We start from the raw sequence: 20,151 nt of genomic DNA, 5'->3' as shown, positions 1-20,151 counted from the left end.
AATTTGCCTTTGGCATATTATATGCATCTTAAATTTTGTGGCAGTAAACCTAAAGGAGGAACACCATATTAACTTTTAATTTAAATTTTGAACAATTTAAATTTTTAACCTGTTAATGAAAACTTGTGTGAGAGCTCCCACATTTATGTGCACCCATAGCAGTATCTTGCTGAATTACTCTTTCTTACCCAAAAGATAGAGTTAATATAATAGTTCCAAATTTACAAATTCAGAACACTACTTGTATTGACAGCTCCTGAATTTACACTTGAAAATCAGATATATTTATTTGGCAGAGATTTTTAAGTATTAAAATTTTATTTGAGTATTACATATATAATTAAGCAATTCTTTTCACTCCAGATGCTTGCTTTTCAGAGTTTTTACTTTCAATTTTCTTTTCTTTTTTTTTTTTTTTGTGGTACGCGGGCCTGTCACTGTTGTGGCCTCTCCCGTTGCGGAGCACAGGCTCCGGACGCGCAGGCTCAGCGGCCATGGCTCACGGGCCCAGCTGCTCCGCGGCTTGTGGGATCTTCCCGGACCGGGGCATAAACCCGTGTCCCCTGCATCGGCAGGCGGACTCTCACCACTGCGCCACCAAGAAAGCCCCAGTTTTCATATTTTTAAAGGTATCTTTAACATCAGAAAAACTGCAATTTATTCACAGCTCCCTCGTGGAGTTGAGGTGCAATATTTTACATAGAGGTCCAGGAGTCTAATGGTGCTAGCCCTGGCACAAACCAGGTTATGACTATAGGAAGACAGTTCATGGTCCTTTGACTAGTTGTCTGATGTGTCAAATGTGCAAAAATTATTCCTACTCAAACTCACTCAGGTTGATTATGGATATATGGAGATAGCAAGTACCGTGTAAAACACTCAGCAGATGTTCAACACATTTAACTTGTGCAATATCTAACAATATTACCATTAACAGCTAGCCTTTTACTTATTCAACACAGGTGTGTCCCTATAGTGACTGTAGACATCCCAAACAGAAAAACCGGAAAATAAGTGAGAAATAAATCCAGACAGTGAGCAAACGGCTGCTCCAAAGGGCAGAATTTGTTGATTTAGCAGTGAGCGTAAAGTTAAGCTTACTAATTTAACAAACTTGGATAGCTCCTATGCCACTAAGTGGTACCATGCGATTATTAAGGGAAAGACAGAAACTTGCCAAATAGAAAGTAGACTAGGACACCAAGAGTGGGGAGAAAATCTTATACATATCTCCCAAGCACATTTCTCTATCACAGTATTGTCTACTGTAATGATGTGATGCGTATTGAATCACAAATAAAAGGTAGAAGTAGATTGATAATTCCTTATTGATTAATAACAATAATATTGGCAATTATAGGGTGCCTCCTGTGTTTAGGCACTGTTCTAAGTGCTTTGCACGTACTAGCATTTTATCCTTTCAACAACCCTGTGAGATAGGTACTGTTATTCCTGTTTCATAGACAAAGAAATTGAAAGTTAGATAGGGTTAAATAACTTGTAAAAGTTAATGCAGTTAGAAAGTAGCCTAATTCCAAAGTTCATGTTTGTAACCACTAGTAAAACAATGAAATGCATAAATGTATAATTATGCAAGATTTCTGGTGGCACTAAAAATTGATTCTTAGGGCTTCCTTGGTGGCGCAGTGGTTGAGAGTATGCCTGCCGATGCAGGGGACGCGGGTTCGTGCCCCGGTCCGGGAGGATCCCACATGCCACGGAGCAGCTGGGCCTGTGAGCCATGGTCGCTGAGCCTGTGCGTCCGGAGCCTGTGCTCCGCAACGGGAGAGTCCACAACAGTGAGAGGCCCGTGTACCGCAAAAAAAAATAAATAATAAATAAATAATAAAATTGATTCTTAAAGCTAGTAAGCAGTAAGCTTAATTACATAGAGCATTTTAGTGGAACACCTCATTTCCTTCATGATTCCTGGTAAATGAGGTTTTAGTGCTGCTTAGGTTTTTTAGGTTTAGGTTTGCTGAGTTACGTTGGCTGCAATGTCTGCACTTCACAGTGCTGACCACACTTGAGGTTTATTCCCTGAAAGGTGTGCAACAGCAAAGTATGTCTCCAAACTCGCAGACTTCCTGTTCTTGTGTAAAGGGATTTGAATTCTTGTCCCTTAAGTCTAGTTACCTAATATTATTAGATTCACCTCCATTGTTCACTAATAGGTGCTGTAACGGCATCCACCAAACAGAAATATTCTGTAAGACTGAGGTGTTAATTTGTTTAGAATGAATTAGCACACCCACCTTATCATTTTCAAACAGTTTGGGTTTGTTTTTTTTAAAAAAAACAGAGGTTACTTGATGTATTACTGCAGACAGAATGCTAATTCTCAGTACCTTTGTAACTACTACTTTTTATTCATTAATATATTAAAAGTGAACCTACCAAGTTCACAGTTAATGAAGCATTGACTATTCCTAGTCAAGGAATTATTATTTTATTTATTTTTAAATGGGGTATGAATCCCTTTATTTTCTAATTTTGTAGGTCTTATGTCTTTTTTTAAAAAAATTAGTTTGTTTTTTTGGTCACCCGCCATGTGGGACCTTAGTTCCCCAACCAGGGATGGAACCCGCGCCCCCTGCATTGGAAGTGTGGAGTCTTAACCACTGGACCACCAGGGAAGTTGCATCTTATGGATTCTTTTAAAATGAATTGGATAGGTTCTTTCTCTATAGCTGTTGGGAGATCTTGGGCTTTTAGAGGAAAACCCAGGACCTTCCCAGAACTTATAAAGTACAAGAATATTGCAATTTACATACTAAAAACAACTTTAGAATTGCTGAATTCTTGCAGTACCTTTATTAACTGCATTCTTGTTGCTGTGAAAGAAGAGGAGAAACAGATATTAGATAATTTCTACACTTCCTGTGCAGCTCTTATACCAGGTTAAAGAAAATATTTTGTCCTTAAAGAAAGATAGGTAATCTTCTCCAAGAATTTTAAAAAAAAGCTATTTTCTGGAGCTATGGTAACACATTTTAAAATAACTTATCTAAAATGTTTTGATCCATGATTTATGTTCTTTTGAGTAATTCACTAATATTTATCAATAGAATTTCCTTTTTTAATAAAATTTATTAATTTAGATCCTGTAAAGGTATTGATACTTGGTCATGAGAAGAAAATCATTATTTTTTCCTTATTTTACAATAAAGAAATAAATTTTTCCCTGTTTATGCTTGACGGTAGACATACAAGATGCAAATATCTTATATGGATTATAAATATAAAGGCATTGGAGTTTAGCATGCTATTACTGGAAAGAGAAAAATAATAAAAACTAGTCAAGGTCTTTTTGGACTTGTTTTGAGGGTAATCCAAATATGTATGAAAACAGATATTCATATTCTATCAGCAGAAAATAGCTTACCTTAAATTGTACAACTGAAATAACCTGTCTTTGTAATACACTATGGCAGAAATAATTCCATCCTATGTAAACATTCATTTATTTTTATTGTTTCTAATAAAACATAGAGACAAACTATGTTTCCAACAATAGGAGACTGAAAGAGTAGTATGGAATAGTGTATAGGCATTAAAAATGATATTTTAGAAAAATACGGATTCCCCTTGTCCTCAACCACAGGGTACTGGCACTAAATAACTTAAAATGATACTACAGAACAGTATTTACAGTTTTGCCTGCTTTGTTTACTGGTGCATCATTGATTTTACATTTCCTAACAAGTTTTCTTATTTAAAGCTTATTTCTCTACCTGCTTACTTGAAATTTTCATGTGTCCAAACGAGACAGTGGCTATCACCATTTATTCTTCAGGATTTTGTTTTGTACGGATTTGACTTAAGAACTTGCGCTAAGGTTCACTGATTCTGAAAGCAGAGTCTGATGGAAGACATACCATTGTGGAATTAGACTACATTTCATTTTCATTAATTTCCTGCCTATCAGTTAGCAAGTGACAATTACTGTCTAAAACATATTTTATAATGCATAAGTCTCTGTGTTTAGAAAATACTGAGGACATTTATGGAGGCTCAAGTCACTTGGGAATGGGAATGCTTGGGACACTTACTAACTGTACATGAACAGGCAGCTACAGTTCTGCAGTCTCTCAGCGCACTCATTTTATTTTGGGCAGTATAATCCTGAATGCCTCGTGAATCTTTTTTACATGGTATCAATTGCTTACGTGATGTTTTCTGTCTTCATCTAACATCCTACCTTTTTTTTCCCCATTACAGATGTCATATACTTTCCACCTAAAATTCTGACAACCGTTGGGTCTAACGTTTCTTTTCACTGCATCTATAAAAATGAAAACAAGATAGTTTCCTCAAAAAAGATTGTTTGGTGGATGAATTTAGCTGAGAAAATTCCCCAAAGCCAGTATGATGTTGTGGGTGACCATGTTAGCAAAGTTACTTTTCCTAATTTGAATGCAACCAAACCCCGAGGAAAGTTCACCTATGACGCAGTGTACTGCTGCAATGAGCATGAGTGCCACCATCGCTATGCTGAGTTATATGTGATTGGTAAGAATCCTGGGATTTTCTTCATTTTATTCCATGAGATACATTTTTATCATGGACTCTATCTTAGAGTCCCATTGAAGATGTTAAGGAAATTTTATTTTCATTAAAAATGTTTTGGTGCTTTTGCTTTATAGTAATATTTTAATGTGTTTTAAATAGATGTCAATATCAATATATCATGTGAAACTGATGGGTACTTAACTAAAATGACTTGCAGATGGTCACCCAGTGCAATCCAATCACTTGTGGGAAGCACTTTGCAGTTGAGGTATCAGAGGTATGTATATTTTTGCTGTTTTATTTTTCTGTGGATATGGTGAGATAAACATCTCCTGTAGAATATCACCATAGCAGTAGTCTTGTAGATTTATTCCCAAAAGAGGAAGGTAGAATATTCTTAATTAGGAAATTTTTAGAGGGTTAAATAAATTGGTGATTCTTGAAAAAATTCACACACAAAAAGATTGTAATTTGTTTTTGCTTCAGATTATTTTTTTCTGATGATCAGTTAATTCTCCACAGTTGCATTTTAGTTAGTAAATGAAATCCAAAAAATTAATGTCTATACATTTTAATTTGACTTGGAGAATTGGCTAGAGGAGAATATCAAGGATTATAGAAGCCTCGTATCATTTGCTGAAGATTAATGTTTTAGAAAAAGGTTGGAGGTAGTGGTACAGATATTGTAAGAGATAATATGAATGGTCTTTAGAAATAGGTAAGATTATTATTTTTTTTTAATTGAAATATAGTTGATTTACAATGTTCAGGTGTACAGCAAAGTGATTCAGTTATTTATATATATATATATATGTATCTATTCTTTTTCAAATTCTTTTCATTATAGGTTATTATAAGATACTGAATATAATTCTCTGTGCTATATAGTAAATCCTTGTTGTTTATCTATTATATATATAATACTGGGTATCTGTTAATCCCAAACTCCTAAATTATCCCTCCCTCCCCGCCCTTTCCCCTTTGGTAACTATAACTTTGTTTACTTAATAAGGATTAAACAATTCTAGTAAAGAGTAATTTGCGTGGCTTTTTTTTTTTTTTTACCATTCTCTGATTTGAAAAGAATTAAAGTCATCGTCTTCCTATAGTATTCTTCTCTCTACAGAGACCTTTATCTAAAATAATAACACTCTTGGTTAGGACAATTTTTATAATATTCTTTAGTAGTTTTCAAGTGTGTGTACTACTCTTAAACACCCTGTCTCAGTTTGTACTGGGACTTTCAATTTGTATAGCTTGTGCTCATTTATTCTTAAAATCTAAAATTTCTGCTTGAAAAACAAATCCATTTCCTCAAATACTGTGTTCTGATTCCTATTCCTAATGCTCCCAGTCTATTCTTAAGTAATATTAGAAAAAAATGAGGCAATTTCTTTGTTTCTCACGTGGGAATCATAGCTGTCTTCATCTTACCCGATATGAGAACTTTAAAATCAATAGAATATTCATGACATACCATTTTACTTTTGTAATCTGTCTTTACTTTCTTTCCATGGCATTTTCACATTAAAAATGGTGTTTGTGGACAACTGTTCCATAAGCATTTGGACTCATTTATCTTCCTAATATTTATAGAAGAACCATGAAACTAGCTGAATATATGTGTTCAAGTTTTTTTAACCTCTCTAAGGCCTCAATTTCCTTGTCTGTAAAATGGAATGAATAATAGGACTTGCAGGGTTTCTGTGAGAATTAATGACATTTTATTTAATTATAGTTAAGTGATATGATTTCTGCTGGTAAACATTCAATAAATGGTTATATCTGTCGTGACGATAATGATGCTAACCTTTGGATTCCAAGTGGACTATTAGTGTGCTTCTGTACAAGGTCATGGTTCTTATTTTTTATGCACAGATGACTCTTCATCCCTCTTTCTCATTTAACCCCACCCACCACACTGATTCACACACACACACACACACACACACACACACACACACACACACACACACAACAGTTGTAATTTTGAGGAAATAGGAAGAAAAAGGAATCACAAAAAATGGAAAATGAAAGACAGAAAAATATAGATTTTTCATTTTCTTGTAACCTCCTTACTCCCGTTCTTATGGAAACAGTAACTGCTACTTTAGGCACTTAAATACCATATTTAAAGCAAATAATGGCAGAAGGGCTATTGCAAAGAAGAGGAGAAATGCTTTGTATTCTCTGAGGTGGAGTGTTGATTGGGATGTAGTGATAAAAAATATTTTCTTAATTTCCTTCTCTGAGAAAATAAGTGATATACCTGACTATATGATCCATATAGAAGTCAATAATTGATATTATTTTAATTATATTGCTTTGAGCTAGAAAAGATTAGGACAATGTCAAGTAAGCTACAATCTACTATCATTATGTTTTCAATTTGTTTTGTGGAATTTAAAGTGCAAGGAATTTATCTTCCTTTCCATATCAGGAATTCCCCATTACCACTTGTGATCTTTATTTTAAAAATTCGATCACTTAGGTATATTAGCGTAGCTTCCAAAGTGTTGTAAGTTCTATCTCCAATTGGATCCCTACCTCCCTGTTAGAACATTGCCATTTATTTCATTTGCGTACCCACTTACTGTCTAGTGAAATATTTAAGAAGAGTTATTTTCTCTTTTCATGGAAAGATTGTGTTATAGCTGAGAATTCAAAAATGCCTTTCTAATAAGAACAACTACTTTTAGATGGAGCAAAAACTGTCTATTTTAAACAATAAAGCAGAATTCTCAAATATTGCTTTCATCAGTGTTGTATATTTATTGATTGTTTTTGTATCTTTTAAGGAGCAGCCTTTACTGTTCTGATATTCCATCTATTCATCCCATATCTGAACCGAAAGATTGCCACTTGCAGAGAGATGGTTTTTATGAATGCCTGTTTCAGCCAATCTTTCTATTATCCGGCTATACAATGTGGATTAGAATTAATCACTCCTTGGGTTCACTGGACTCTCCACCAACATGTGTCATTCCTGACTCCGTGGGTATGTCAAAAACTATATGTATGTCTTCATTTTTATTAGCATATTTGGATTCAGGTTGGTTCAGGGTAACTGTTGAATTTTCTGATCACACTAGATTAAAAAATTTTTTTTCCTACTTACAGTGGAATTGAAAAGACAGTTAGCCTTAGAAAGTTTTATACTTTTGGCTTTATTTTAAATCAATAATAGGAAGATTTTCAGCATATAATTTGATGAATTATATTGATCACTGGGTATAAATTTAGTAGTAATATTATTCTAAATAATGCACTATTTTATGTTTTTTTCCCAATGTACTTATGAAAATATTTGATGCTTTTAATCTAAAAGTTTAATTTGGATATTCTGACGGTTTTTGTAATCTGAGTAGTCATAGCCCAAGGCTTTAATTTATAAGACTGGGTAGGAAGCAGAAGGATTCACAATAACTCAAGTGAAATAAAGAGAAAATAGACAAGGATGATGACATCCATTATAACATTTTAAACATTCTTTTAAAAGGATATTTTGATTTCAAAGGAATAAGAGACCCCTTGGAGATTTTGATATGTTACTCTAAGTATCACTGTGAAATCCTTTTTTTTTTCGGTACGCGGGCCTCTCACTGTTGTGGCCTCTCCCGTTGCGGAGCACAGGCTCCGGATGCGCAGGCTCAGCGGCCATGGCTCACTGGGCTCAGCTGCTCTGCAGCATGTGGGATCTTCCCGGACCGGGGCACGAACCCGTGTCCCCTGCCTCGGCAGGCGGACTCTCAACCACTGCGCCACCAGGGAAGCCCCACTGTGAAATCTTTGGGAAATGATCCATTTATGATTTTGCAGCAAATGTAGAAGAGTATCTTTTGATGCTATATAATATTTTGTTGGCGAATTGTACCAGAAATTAACATTTGATCCATTGTATTTTCAAATAATTAGTACACATCTGAATTCAAATCTATATTTTGTTAAATATAGCATAAAGTTGTCATAATTAAAAAAAGTTTTTCAATATGAAGTCCCAGTTAATTGATCTGCCCTCTCACTGCCCCTTCCTGTTTAGTTTGGTTCCATTTTAAATGAGTTTACTGTAAGCAATACTTCTCTGGTACTAAATATCCTAAGATAGCAAGGAACTGTCCTACTTCCCTACCCTACAGACATGCACAGATATACCCTCACATGTATTATACGACAACTGCAACATGGATTCAGTTCGATATCTGAACAATTTTTGATGTTATTCTTTTCAGTACTAACATAAGGCATTTAAATTGCACTTATATTGCCTACCGAGTACTAGAAAACAATGTGAAAATTCAACTTTGGAATCCAAATGCCAGCTCCACTTATTACTAGCTTTGTAAACGTGGGCTGGTCACTTAAGTGCTCTGTGACTATTTTGTCACCTATAGAATGTGGAAAGCTCCTTTTACCTCCCTAATGTGGGTATTGTGGGGATCACATAAACCATTGTACTTCAAAGCATTCTTTCTATAAACTAGATATTCATGGAATATATACATGTGATAGCCATATGATTCCGTCAAGTGCAATCACAGCTTTAATGTGTTTGGGTCTCTTGAATGCTCATACTTCCTTTCCTGAAGAGGAATTATCTTTTCAAGAGATGAAATATATGTCATCTTACTGGTTGGTGAAGAACGTCTTCTTGGCATATGAGGAATTGAATAAGCATGAGATACTGTATAGTAATTAAAAAGTTTAGGTGTTTTGGCCATCAGTAGTCTAAGGAAGTATTGTTGATGAAGTCTGTAGCTTCAGAGGTTCACACTGTTGTGCTTGAGCTGTGAGATGTTAGTTCCCAAATACGTTGAGTTTGTATGTTGCCTTTTATTATTTTTTAAAGCCGTTGCTGTTCTGTTCATCTTTGCCTCTATTTCTACCCTTTAAAAAGCTTATTTTCCTCAGATTGTAGAGAACCAAGGCTTTACTCTGGAAGACTTCCTCTGACCTTGACCTAGAAATACCTAACAGACAGTAGAAGATTTTGAAAATCACACATGTGGAAATGAATGTGGTGTATAGTTTTTTGCTTTTAATGAAAGCTCTATATAGAACAGAGTTTGCTACTGATATTCCTCATATGATCAGTATGGTATCTTTTGCATGCAGAGCCAATGGTTCCATTTCTAATCGGGTCTTACAGTTAACGTGCAGAGTGACGTGGACGATGCATTGATCTTTTTTCAATCAACCTCTCTATTTTCAAAATAGAGATAATCCCTTTCTTATGTATCACATAAAGTTGTAGGGGATCAAATGAGATAATGAAGGAGAAGGTTTTGAGAAAGAGATGTTACTTTACAAATAGAAGATATGGAATATTATAACATCATAATAACATTTTAAAAGTATTGTTACTGTTTAAATTACTGTTATATAATACTTTAAAAAAATTTTCTAGTGAAACCACTGCCTCCATCTAGTGTGAAAGCAGAAATTACTGTAAAAATTGGATTATTGAAAATATCTTGGGAGAAGCCAGTCTTTCCAGAGAATAATCTTCAGTTCCAGATTCGCTATGGTTTAAGTGGAAAAAAAGTACAATGGAAGGTACCTTTTACCTGGAAATTTCTTCAGCTTGCCTCACTAAATATTATTTCTTATAACTGTTTAAGAATTTTATTGCATAAGGTTTATTTTATTGGCATAAAAGTACATCCTCCTGTATTCCATAGCTCTTTTTATTAAATAGATTGATCTAATTCTAACCCTTTTAAGAAATGAACTTTCCTGCTATTTATCATTTCCCAAAATGTGTTTTATAGTACATTGGTCCCATACAATGTTTCTTGAAGAAAGATCACATGGCTTAATAAAGTTTAAGAAACCCTGAATCACCATATGTCCCTAGTGTAGAATCATGGTATATTACATATTAAAGGTTTAGAGAAGTCCTGAATTTAAGAAACATTTGTAACTTTATTTCATCCTATGTTTCTCAAACTCATTTTACCAAGGAATCTTTTTCCCTTTAACAATGTTCTTTAGTACACGCATGTTCAGTGGGACACATTTTGGAAGAAGCTGCTTTTATCAAACAACCAGAATCACACCCATAGTGGCAAGTGTGCATATGATGCCTTCCTGTGTCAGTTTTCTGATGGCAGCCTGCAAAGACCTAGAAATAGCAGGAACCCTAGAATAGAATTAGATCACAATGAGTTCAGCTGTAATAAATGTGACAGTTTACTTGCTTATTGAGGAGACTGGATATCAAAGATTCTCTGCAGCAGGCCCTTTCTAACCACTAGGTTAAAATTCTTAAAAGTCTTTGTGTATAGAGGATTAGTGGACAGAGATTAGTAATAGGGTAAAAGAGTGATTGGGAAGTGAGGTTGCAAGTGGGCCAGTCCAGATCTTGTCACGAGATGGAAATAACAAGATGACTGAGGCAATCCTTAACTTGAAGGAGCTCATGATTCAAGCCTAATAAGAGTATTTATAAAGCCAGAAAACACAGTCAGTTCTCTCTTAATTTTGGAATAGTGTTAGGGTTTAAAATAAAATGCACTTCAGGGCCCTTTAGCTACATATGTGTTAGTAATGATCAGTCTAATAGTTTGACTTATTTTATAGGTATTTGAGGTGTATGATGCAAAATTAAAATCTGCCAGTTTCCCGGTGCCAGACCTGTGTGCAGTCTATGCTGTCCAGGTGCGCTGTAAGAGGCTAGATGGACTGGGATATTGGAGTAATTGGAGTACTCCAGCCTACACAATTGTCACGGATATAAAAGGTTTGCAAAGATTTTGTGAACGTGTCTTAAAAATGCACAAGTATGTGCTTCCAATGTGACTGAAAAGTAATCCTTCCAAGAACACATATACAACTTGGGCTCCTTGTTATTTTGCAGTTCCTATCAGAGGACCTGAATTTTGGAGAATAATTAATGAAGACAACACTAAAAAAGAGAGAAATGTCACTTTGCTTTGGAAGGTATTCCTGATTTTTATGTTATTCTTAAATTTTACTTCTATACTCTTGAAAGATTTGTTTCATTGTAAAAAAGCCTTCATTGTAAAAAAGACTTACTTAATAATTCTATCATTTTTGGTCTCTGCAATCCCAAGTTTATTTCAATTTGGAGAAGTGATTACAGAGAGCCAAGGTGTAGAATGGAGGGAGCACTGGCCTGGAGTTTGGAGACTTTAATTCTATTCTTGACATAGTATAGTTAATCAGTGCTATTTTGACAAGGTCACTTAGACCCTTCAACCTCAGTTTCCTCATCTGTGTCAACATAAGATTGGACTGGATGATATCTAGCGTTCCTTCAAGTCCAAAAATTCCATTTGTATTTAATTCTAAACAGAGTAAACGTGGCCTTCCCTACATATCTCAAGGGCATTTAGATTATTCTTTTTTTTTTTTTTTTGTGGTACACGGGCCTCTCACTGTCGTGGACTTTCCTGTTGCGGAGCACAGGCTCCGGACGCGCAGGCTCAGCGGCCACGGCTTACGGGCCCAGCTGCTCCGCGGCATGTGGGATCCTCCCGGACCGGGGCACGAACCCGTGTCCCCTGCATCGGCAGGCAGACTCTCAACCACTGCGCCACCAGGGAAGCCCGATTATTCTTTTTGTATGATGGCAAATACACAATGGATATTTCCAAAAACAATGAGTATACAGCTTAGAAATTTTCAAAGCGTTCTCTCCCCTAAATGAATTGATTTCTATCCCAAGTGAATGTATTTTTTTTTGGTCCGAATTTTAGGGAGACACAAACATTCAATCCATAGCAAACATCATTTGTCATTAGGGAAATACATATTAGAACAACAATGAGATACCACTACACACTTATTAGAATGGTTAAAATCCAAAAAAACTGACAAATTGCTGGCTAGCATGCAAAGCAACAGGAACTTTTATTCTCTGCTGGTGGGAATGGAAAATGGTATAGCCACTTTTGAATATAGTTTGGTAGCTTCTTACAAAAAACTTTGGTACTTTCATACAATGGAATATTATTCAGCGATAAAAAGAAACTGCTCTAAAGCCACAAAAAGATATGGATGACTGTTAAATGAATGTTGTTAAGAGCTAGAAGGCTGCCTAAAGGGCTACATTATGATTCCATTTACAGGACATTCAAGAAAAGGCATAACTGTAGAGATGGCAAAAAGATCAGTGGTTTCCAGGGGTTTGGTTGATGGGGAAAGGTTTGAATGGGTGAAGAACAGGGGATTTTTTATGATGGTGAAACTATTCTGTATAATATTGTCCTGGTGAGTACATAGCATTATGCATTTGCCAAAACTCATAAAACCTTATACCACAAAGAAAACACCTTAGTGTATACAAATTAAAGATAAATCGTTAAGAGGTTGGAGAATCCCAGGATGGAATCCAGACTGCAGTAAGAGAAACTAACTGTATTACAAGTGTATGGAACAGTCTTACTGAAGGAGTTGGGAGAAAAAGGTTCAGGCCTAGGTAACCTTGTTAATGAGTAGATTCTTAAGACTAAAGGCAAAAGAAACTGTACATAACCACTGTGTCCTAGCTGATAAAGTCATTTCTCTCACAAGGTATGGGTTAACTGTTCTTGTATCATTAGATATGCAAACTGGAATTGAACAATTAAGCATAGGATGATGGATGGTAGGAAGGACCCAGGTTTCTCACTGTCGAATTGGTTACAGACAAGCAAGGAGAAGACCGGAATGATCCATGTGGTAATGGATTAGGGTTGGAGACATCAGTATGAACTCATGTTTAGCTTAATATGGATACAGATGGATTCACTTAGAAAATTTCATAGATATGTGTGTATACAGATGTAGTATACACAGACGTATTTCCTTGATCTGTAAGTTGAGAAATCCATATTCTGGTAGTAAGGAGTATTCCCAGATTTGTTTCTAATACTATTCTCCAATGAAAGGAACTAGGGCTCTGTGAAAAAATGCTCGGTTATAGGGCTGGGGCAGGAAATAACACAAGATGAGCCTAGAGCAGCTTGTAGGACTAGAAAGTAAGGACTTTATCATCAATTTTACTTGATGGTTACGAAAGTAAATATTTGTATATGAAAACTGACATAGATTTTTTAAAATAACAAAATGCAAAATTTGCATGAGTTTTCAGACATTTATTTGTTGCAGAGGCTGCTAAAATCTTACCACCTACCCAGGTTCTTCCACGCCCTGCAGGGACATATTTATGTTTGTTTGTATTTATGTTTCTCAATTTCTGACTTAGAAGAATCTCAATGACAAAAATTGGGAAGCACTGTTCTAGTCTGTTGTATAGAGTTAAGCTTTCTAAGGGTTTACAAGGGATTGGTAGCACTTAAATCTTACCTGAAACAGGTGAAGGTGATGGGGGAAGTGGGACATATTGTTATATTCTGTAGAACGGATGAATACAATTGGACTAATTATATATTTTACACTGAATCATCAGTGACCTGGTATGATATTTTTTTAACTAAAGACACAAATTCTGGGGTTCCATGTACACTGTCCTGATAGCCTCTGTTACTGGAAGGGGCAGCATATCAAGGGAAGAAAAAAAATGAGTGACCAGTCTCACCAGGATTAATAGAAGTGATGATTAATATCTTTTCAACTCTCTCTAGTTGTTGCTTTATGAAAACAGAGGGTTATTCCTTTTTTGCTTTTTAGATGAAGAAACTCTCAACTCTCTTTCAGTCTTTCTTTTCTCTAGAATTAGAGTGAGACTTCCAGGTGGAAAAGTGTCCTATTTGTATCCATACTTCATTATCTTCAAATGATTTAGTCTTTGAGTCTTAAAAGAAAAAAACCAAAAGGGGGGAGATAAGTTTCCCATGCTCCATAGCCACCCAGACGGCTTCAGGGAGACTGTGGTCAGAGCCCCATACCTCAGCCTTGAATTCAGCAGTGCTCGCTCTGGCCTGACCCCTGCTTACCAATGGGAAATGTTTAGTAGGAGTTCCGTGAGCTCAGTCAGTATAAAAAGCACTGTAGCCCTTGAGCTAATCAATTTTTATGTTTACCGCAGCCCCTGATGAAAAATGACTCATTGTGCAGTGTGAGAAGATATGTGGTGAAACATCATACTTCCCGCAATGGAACATGGTCAGAAGATGTAGGAAATCACACTAAATTCACTTTCCTTTGGACAGAGCAAGCACACTCTGTTACCGTTCTGGCCGTCAATTCAATTGGTGCTTCTTCTGCAAATTTGAATTTAACATTCTCATGGCCCATGAGCAAAGGTAAGAAAAGGTACACCTCACTTTGCATTCACAGAGTCCAGTAGATGAGACAAACATGAATCAAATAATCATGCAAGTTAATGCCTATTTACAAACTGAGAAGAGTGTTCCCAGGAAAAGAGTATAATTTTATAAAAGAAAAGAAAATAAGAGCCTAACCTGGTATTGAGTGTCAGAGAAGCTTTCTTGAGGATACAGTAGAGGAATTAAACTTCCCCAGAAGGTCGGGGGAAGTGCTCCCGCGAGAGGAAAAATCTGACCAAAAGTCCTGTAGTCCAGGAGAGGATATGAAGGAAGACCTGGTTGGCGCTGGTGCAAAAAAAGTCCAGAAAGGCCGACAGAGGCTCTGAGGCATGGCCCTCAGGGAATTGTAGGCATGATAGGAATTTTGTTCTCATGTGCGGAAGTCTGGAGGCTTTTAAGTGGGACTCTGAGGAGAGTGTGTTAAAATGATCAGATTTGTGCTTTGAAAGCACTGACTCCATCAGCGGGAGAGAAGATTTGGAGGGAATTAGAATGATTAATAGGCTTGTACAGTATTACAGTAGAGAACACCTTTTGACCATATCCAAAAATCTCTTTTTTGGATTTTAGGTAGAATCTTATTTCTCCTCATAGCATATATTCCCACACCTCTCTGCTTATATGACTCTTGTGATACAAAAATAATTGCCATGTATAAATGTCTGCTTTATTTATTTGTATAAATGTCTGCTTTCTCTTCCTTCTCCCCTTTTCAGTAGGTTATATGTTCCTAAAGGCAATTAGGAGATCTTCATTAATTTTGAATTTAAAAATAAATTTCCTTGTTTTCCCCACAGTAAATATCGTGCAGTCACTCAGTGCATATCCTTTAAACAGCAGTTGTGTAATTCTTTCCTGGATGCTATCACCCAGTGATTACAATCTGATGTATTTTATTCTTGAGTGGAAAATTCTTCATGAAGACAATGAAATTAAATGGCTTAGAATCCCTTCCTCTGTTAAGAAGTATTATGTCCACGGTAAGCTTACTGTACTTTAATTAAGTTTCTCCTATGGATTAGTATGACGCTACAGATTATTAATTCAAATAAGATAGTTGATGAAAACTTCAAAAATATAGATGATATATCTTGCTGCCTAAATTGTCATCCTATTACAAACATTTAATGCTATTTCATTTGATCCTTTTCCATTTAAATATTTTATGTAGTTGTAATCATATCATCTACCACTTTTCTTATGGTTTGTTCCTTTGATATATCACAAGCATGTTTCTATTTTGTTCACAATCCTTATAACTATTTTTTAAATGATTGTATAGCATTTTATTCCAGAATCTACATAAACCATTTATTTATTTGAGAACATTTATGTTGCTTCCAGCTTAACCTTTTTTTAAAACCATTTTAATGGCTTTGGAGAGCTACTGACAAATTGTTTTCCCAAATTGTGTACCAACTTACGATGCCACTAGCAGTGAGTGGGAGGGCCAGGCTGAAGGTCTGAGGATCATAAGCCAGCATAATATTCCCAAAGTAGACCAGTTACCCCACAAGGTGATTAAAATACAAAATATTAGTGCACAATACAGAGTCTCCAAGTCTGAGTAAGGTTTAAGCAGGGAAGCTAAGGATTGCCATGTTCTTATTTACAACATCATCCCAAAGGCACATACTTCTATTTCATTGCAAAGACCCTAGAATTTAGCATCAAGGTAGATAGAAACAAATTATTGATAGAGAACTAAATCCAGTTCATTACTATACTGTTGTCTAGGTGGTTGCTCTCTGTGCTTCAAAGAGATTTATCTCTTGTGGAATAATATTTATATCTTACTAGCATTTGTAAAAATGATAGATCACTGATAGATCCATTTTGAGCTTTGCTATGAAGGTGATCATCCTCCGTAGATCTAGACGTCTGGATATATAAGGTAATTCCTGGTCCCCACTCCCATCTTCTCTGCATGGGATTTCATGAGACTTTAGTCTCCCAGCTGCCTTGAATGGGGAGGCTAAGTAAACTAAATTCTTATGAAAAGGGAATATTGCTGGCTTTGGTCTTAGGAGGTAGAGTGTATTGTCCTGGAAAGGGAAACAAAACAACTCCTACACCCTGAACTTGAACAAACTGGCTATCACTGGAACATGCCTTTGAAAAATTGCAATCTTCTATCTTTGGGTAAGATTTTAAAACATTATTTGTGAAATTATTGTCATTACAGTAGAATTGGTAGTGCTTAGATTGTCTTTGAAACTCCCTAATTATCAGTTTCAATCCATAGGTAACAATCATCAGTTTTTAATCCATCAGTTTCAACCCATAAGTCATCAATTTTACATCCATGGAAATATAAGAGTCACTTAACATTTTTGTACATAGATTTCACTCATTTATATTAATTCAGTGGGAATGACTCTTTAAAATATTTTTTCTCCTCAGATCATTTTATCCCCATTGAGAAGTATCAGTTCAGTCTTTACCCGATATTTATGGAGGGAGTGGGGAAACCGAAGATAATTGATAGTTTCACCCAAGGTAAAAATGTTTACTTTTAGTTTCTTTTTACACAGATTTGTGGTTTCCTCCTTAGCTAGCAGTAATGCTGCCATCTGATTCTTTTCTTTCTGATGGAATCATGGAATAGCCCAGAGTCTTATGTAGATGCCTCATGGGTGACTGCAGTAAGGGTACATGGTTCCATGGTGGTGGTAAGAAGAATAATCAGGCGTGGTATTGTATTCTTGTATTGGTAAGTAAAAATTTCAGTCTAAAAGGTGATGGAAACAAAATAAAGGGAAGTATCCAGCTATACAATAAAATACATCATCATAAAGATTAATTGGAAAAATATTAATTTTCTGTACAATTAATATAAATACACCTACCCCAAACAATATGTTTTGACTCATATTTATGAGTCTTTAAATTTTAATCATCTTCTAAAGGAAATCTTTTTCTAAAAATAAAACTATAGCAATAATTATAGAAAAAAGTTCACAGGGTGTCTTATATTTCTGATTCACCTTACTGTACTTGAAGTGGGAACATTTTGATTCTGCTGTTACTTTTCAGATTGTCTTCAAATCCAAGCAACCCAATAATGAAGTTTCAAGAGAGAAACATTTCACCTGGTTTTAGAATTAAAATAATTATAAAGCTTCATTCATGTATTGTTCAACAAATATACACTGAACACTGTTCTAAGCACTAGGGATTTAACAGTGAACATAAGTCTGTGCCCTAAATGGAGCTTAAACTCCAGTACTCTAATAAGAATGACAGACAATAAACAAATCATGTATAATATAATGTCAGATAGAAATAAGTGCATGAAACAAAATAAAATGAAGGGATGGAGTTAAAATGTGGTGCTTTAGTAAGGATGGCCCCAAACGGTCTTTTTCTCTGTGAAGGTGATATTTGGGTAAAGCCCTGCAAGAACAAAGGGGAAGAGCATTTCAGCAAGGGGATAGTAAGTGCAAAGGCCCTGAAGAGTGAGCGTGCTTTGTGGTTCAAGAAACAGTAAGGAGGTCAATGTGTCTGGAGTGAGCAAGATAGAGGTTGGTGGGTGTTGTAGGTTGCCTTCTCTAAAAGCAGATGCTGAAACAAAGAGTCATCATAACAACTTTTATTGACAGTTGGACTCATATAATCTAAAAGTGACCAGATGGAGAGAGCTGGCAAATAAATAATTTTGAAAAAATGTTTTGCTAAATTACAAGAAGCATAATTCTGACCAAAATAATAATTTTATTAATGTGATCAAAGCTATACTTTTATCTTCCTCTTTCTGATTTTTATATCTTTAAAGGTCATTCAGATTTATGTTGAAATCAGAAAAAAAGTCTATTATAATTTCTGATTCAGAAAGATGTTATTTCCTCAAGCTTCAGAGTTGTGTGAATTTTTTCTTTTTCAGATGATGAAAAACACCAGCATGATGCAGGTCTATATGTAATTGTGCCAATAATTATTTCCTCTTCCATCTTATTGCTTGGAACATTGTTAATATCACACCAAAGGTATTGTACTTGGTGTTAAAATCTTGAACATATTTAAACCTTGATTTTAGATCCAAATCAGAAACACTGAAGTGTTCTAAATATTTTTATATGTATTTGATGGCAATGAGATGGCGTAAAAAGAAAAAACCTGATTTCAGGAAACCCCACTCGGTTTTGCTAGTACACATAAGCCTCAGGAAAGAAATTAGAAATTGTTTTTTTTTTTACTGTATATACATTCATGAAATAACAAGCTTATAATAGGAAATCCTAGACAGTATGTTCTTAGAGGTGAGAAGAATGGCTTTCAAAGTTGTACAATCTAGGTTGAGAACCTTTAGTGGTGAAGATTTATCTGAAGCCGTCAGTTCACTTATGGTCAGTAGGCATTCTGCTTTTTAAACGTCAGCGCTGAGTGGCTCCATTCTGTTTGGTTTGGCAAATGGCCTTGAATTTCTTGGATGGTTCTTTGGGTGCCCCATTACTCTGTGCTGAGAGATCCGGACCATTGTGGTTATTTCACACATGCCAAATCTCTACAGAAAATTTTGTCTTCTAGCAGTGAAGAGGGAAAAGTAATTTTACAATCTGAATTTACCTTTCAATCAAGTGAGCTGATTGGGCCGTATCCAGTAGAATTGTTTCTGAAACTCAATTGATGGCCATATTTAATATTTAATTTTCTCTGAGAAAAACCTGTGCAAAGCATTTATTAGCACAGTGCCTGGCAAACAGTTTTTAATAAGAGTTGGCTATGTTTATTATAGTGATCATTAACTTTGGTCTAGACAGAAAGTTGGTGGAGATCTTCATGGTAGAGCATGTGAAAGTGAATCTGATCCTACTGAGGCATAACCAGTCTGGTAGATAAATTTCTAGTTTGTACATTTATTAACTGTTAACATTTTCAATGTGAATGTTTTTCGTTACTTCTAATGCCTTGTTTATCTTTTGTAGGATGAAAAAGCTGTTTTGGGAAGATGTTCCAAACCCCAAGAATTGTTCCTGGGCACAAGGACTTAATTTTCAGAAGGTCCCTTTTTCAGTTTTTTTAAACCCCAGAATATATAAGATCACATTTTAGATGCTATATGCCTTCTAGAGCTTCAAACATTTTTAAGGTTTAAAACATTTTAAGGATAAGGTTTAAATCTTATTTTATTCAATTCATCTTAATATGAGTCTATTTAATCTGTTATTTGTTTTCAAGAATAGCAAGATGCAGGGATTTGAAACCAGGACAAAAAAAATTCAATAGGTAGTTTATCATCTGAGTTAATAAATACATATCTTTCTTCTGTGTCACAGTATATAATGAATATTAGAATATTAGAGTCAAATCTGGTGGAGAACAAATATTTGTATATACTTTTTTGGTATAAATTGATTGTCCTTAGGAAAAGGCTGGAATCAATATTTTTTAACCCTTGTAATTATCT

General features: G+C 35.3%; 1 protein-coding gene across 5 annotated transcripts in view; it reads left to right on the top strand.

The window, feature by feature from the left end:
- Positions 1 to 20,151, top strand: part of LEPR (leptin receptor) — a 108,533-nt gene that overhangs the window by 62,326 nt on the left and 26,056 nt on the right. For all 5 annotated transcript variants that reach the window (XM_060304673.1, XM_030865861.2, XM_060304666.1 and 2 more), the window contains 11 exons: positions 4,222 to 4,512; positions 4,672 to 4,789; positions 7,311 to 7,510; positions 9,917 to 10,065; positions 11,092 to 11,251; positions 11,369 to 11,451; positions 14,504 to 14,720; positions 15,542 to 15,724; positions 17,148 to 17,243; positions 18,628 to 18,730; positions 19,670 to 19,745. In XM_060304673.1, the coding sequence (XP_060160656.1) occupies positions 4,222 to 4,512; positions 4,672 to 4,789; positions 7,311 to 7,510; positions 9,917 to 10,065; positions 11,092 to 11,251; positions 11,369 to 11,451; positions 14,504 to 14,720; positions 15,542 to 15,724; positions 17,148 to 17,243; positions 18,628 to 18,730; positions 19,670 to 19,745 (1,676 nt within the window). The remainder of the gene's footprint in view (positions 1 to 4,221; positions 4,513 to 4,671; positions 4,790 to 7,310; positions 7,511 to 9,916; positions 10,066 to 11,091; positions 11,252 to 11,368; positions 11,452 to 14,503; positions 14,721 to 15,541; positions 15,725 to 17,147; positions 17,244 to 18,627; positions 18,731 to 19,669; positions 19,746 to 20,151) is intronic.

This window comes from Globicephala melas, chromosome 1 (genome assembly GCF_963455315.2).
Source record: "Globicephala melas chromosome 1, mGloMel1.2, whole genome shotgun sequence".
In the NCBI taxonomy this organism is placed as follows: domain Eukaryota; kingdom Metazoa; phylum Chordata; class Mammalia; order Artiodactyla; family Delphinidae; genus Globicephala; species Globicephala melas.
The sequence above is the reverse complement of the archived record's forward strand: the minus strand, read 5'-3'. Positions and strand labels throughout refer to the sequence as shown.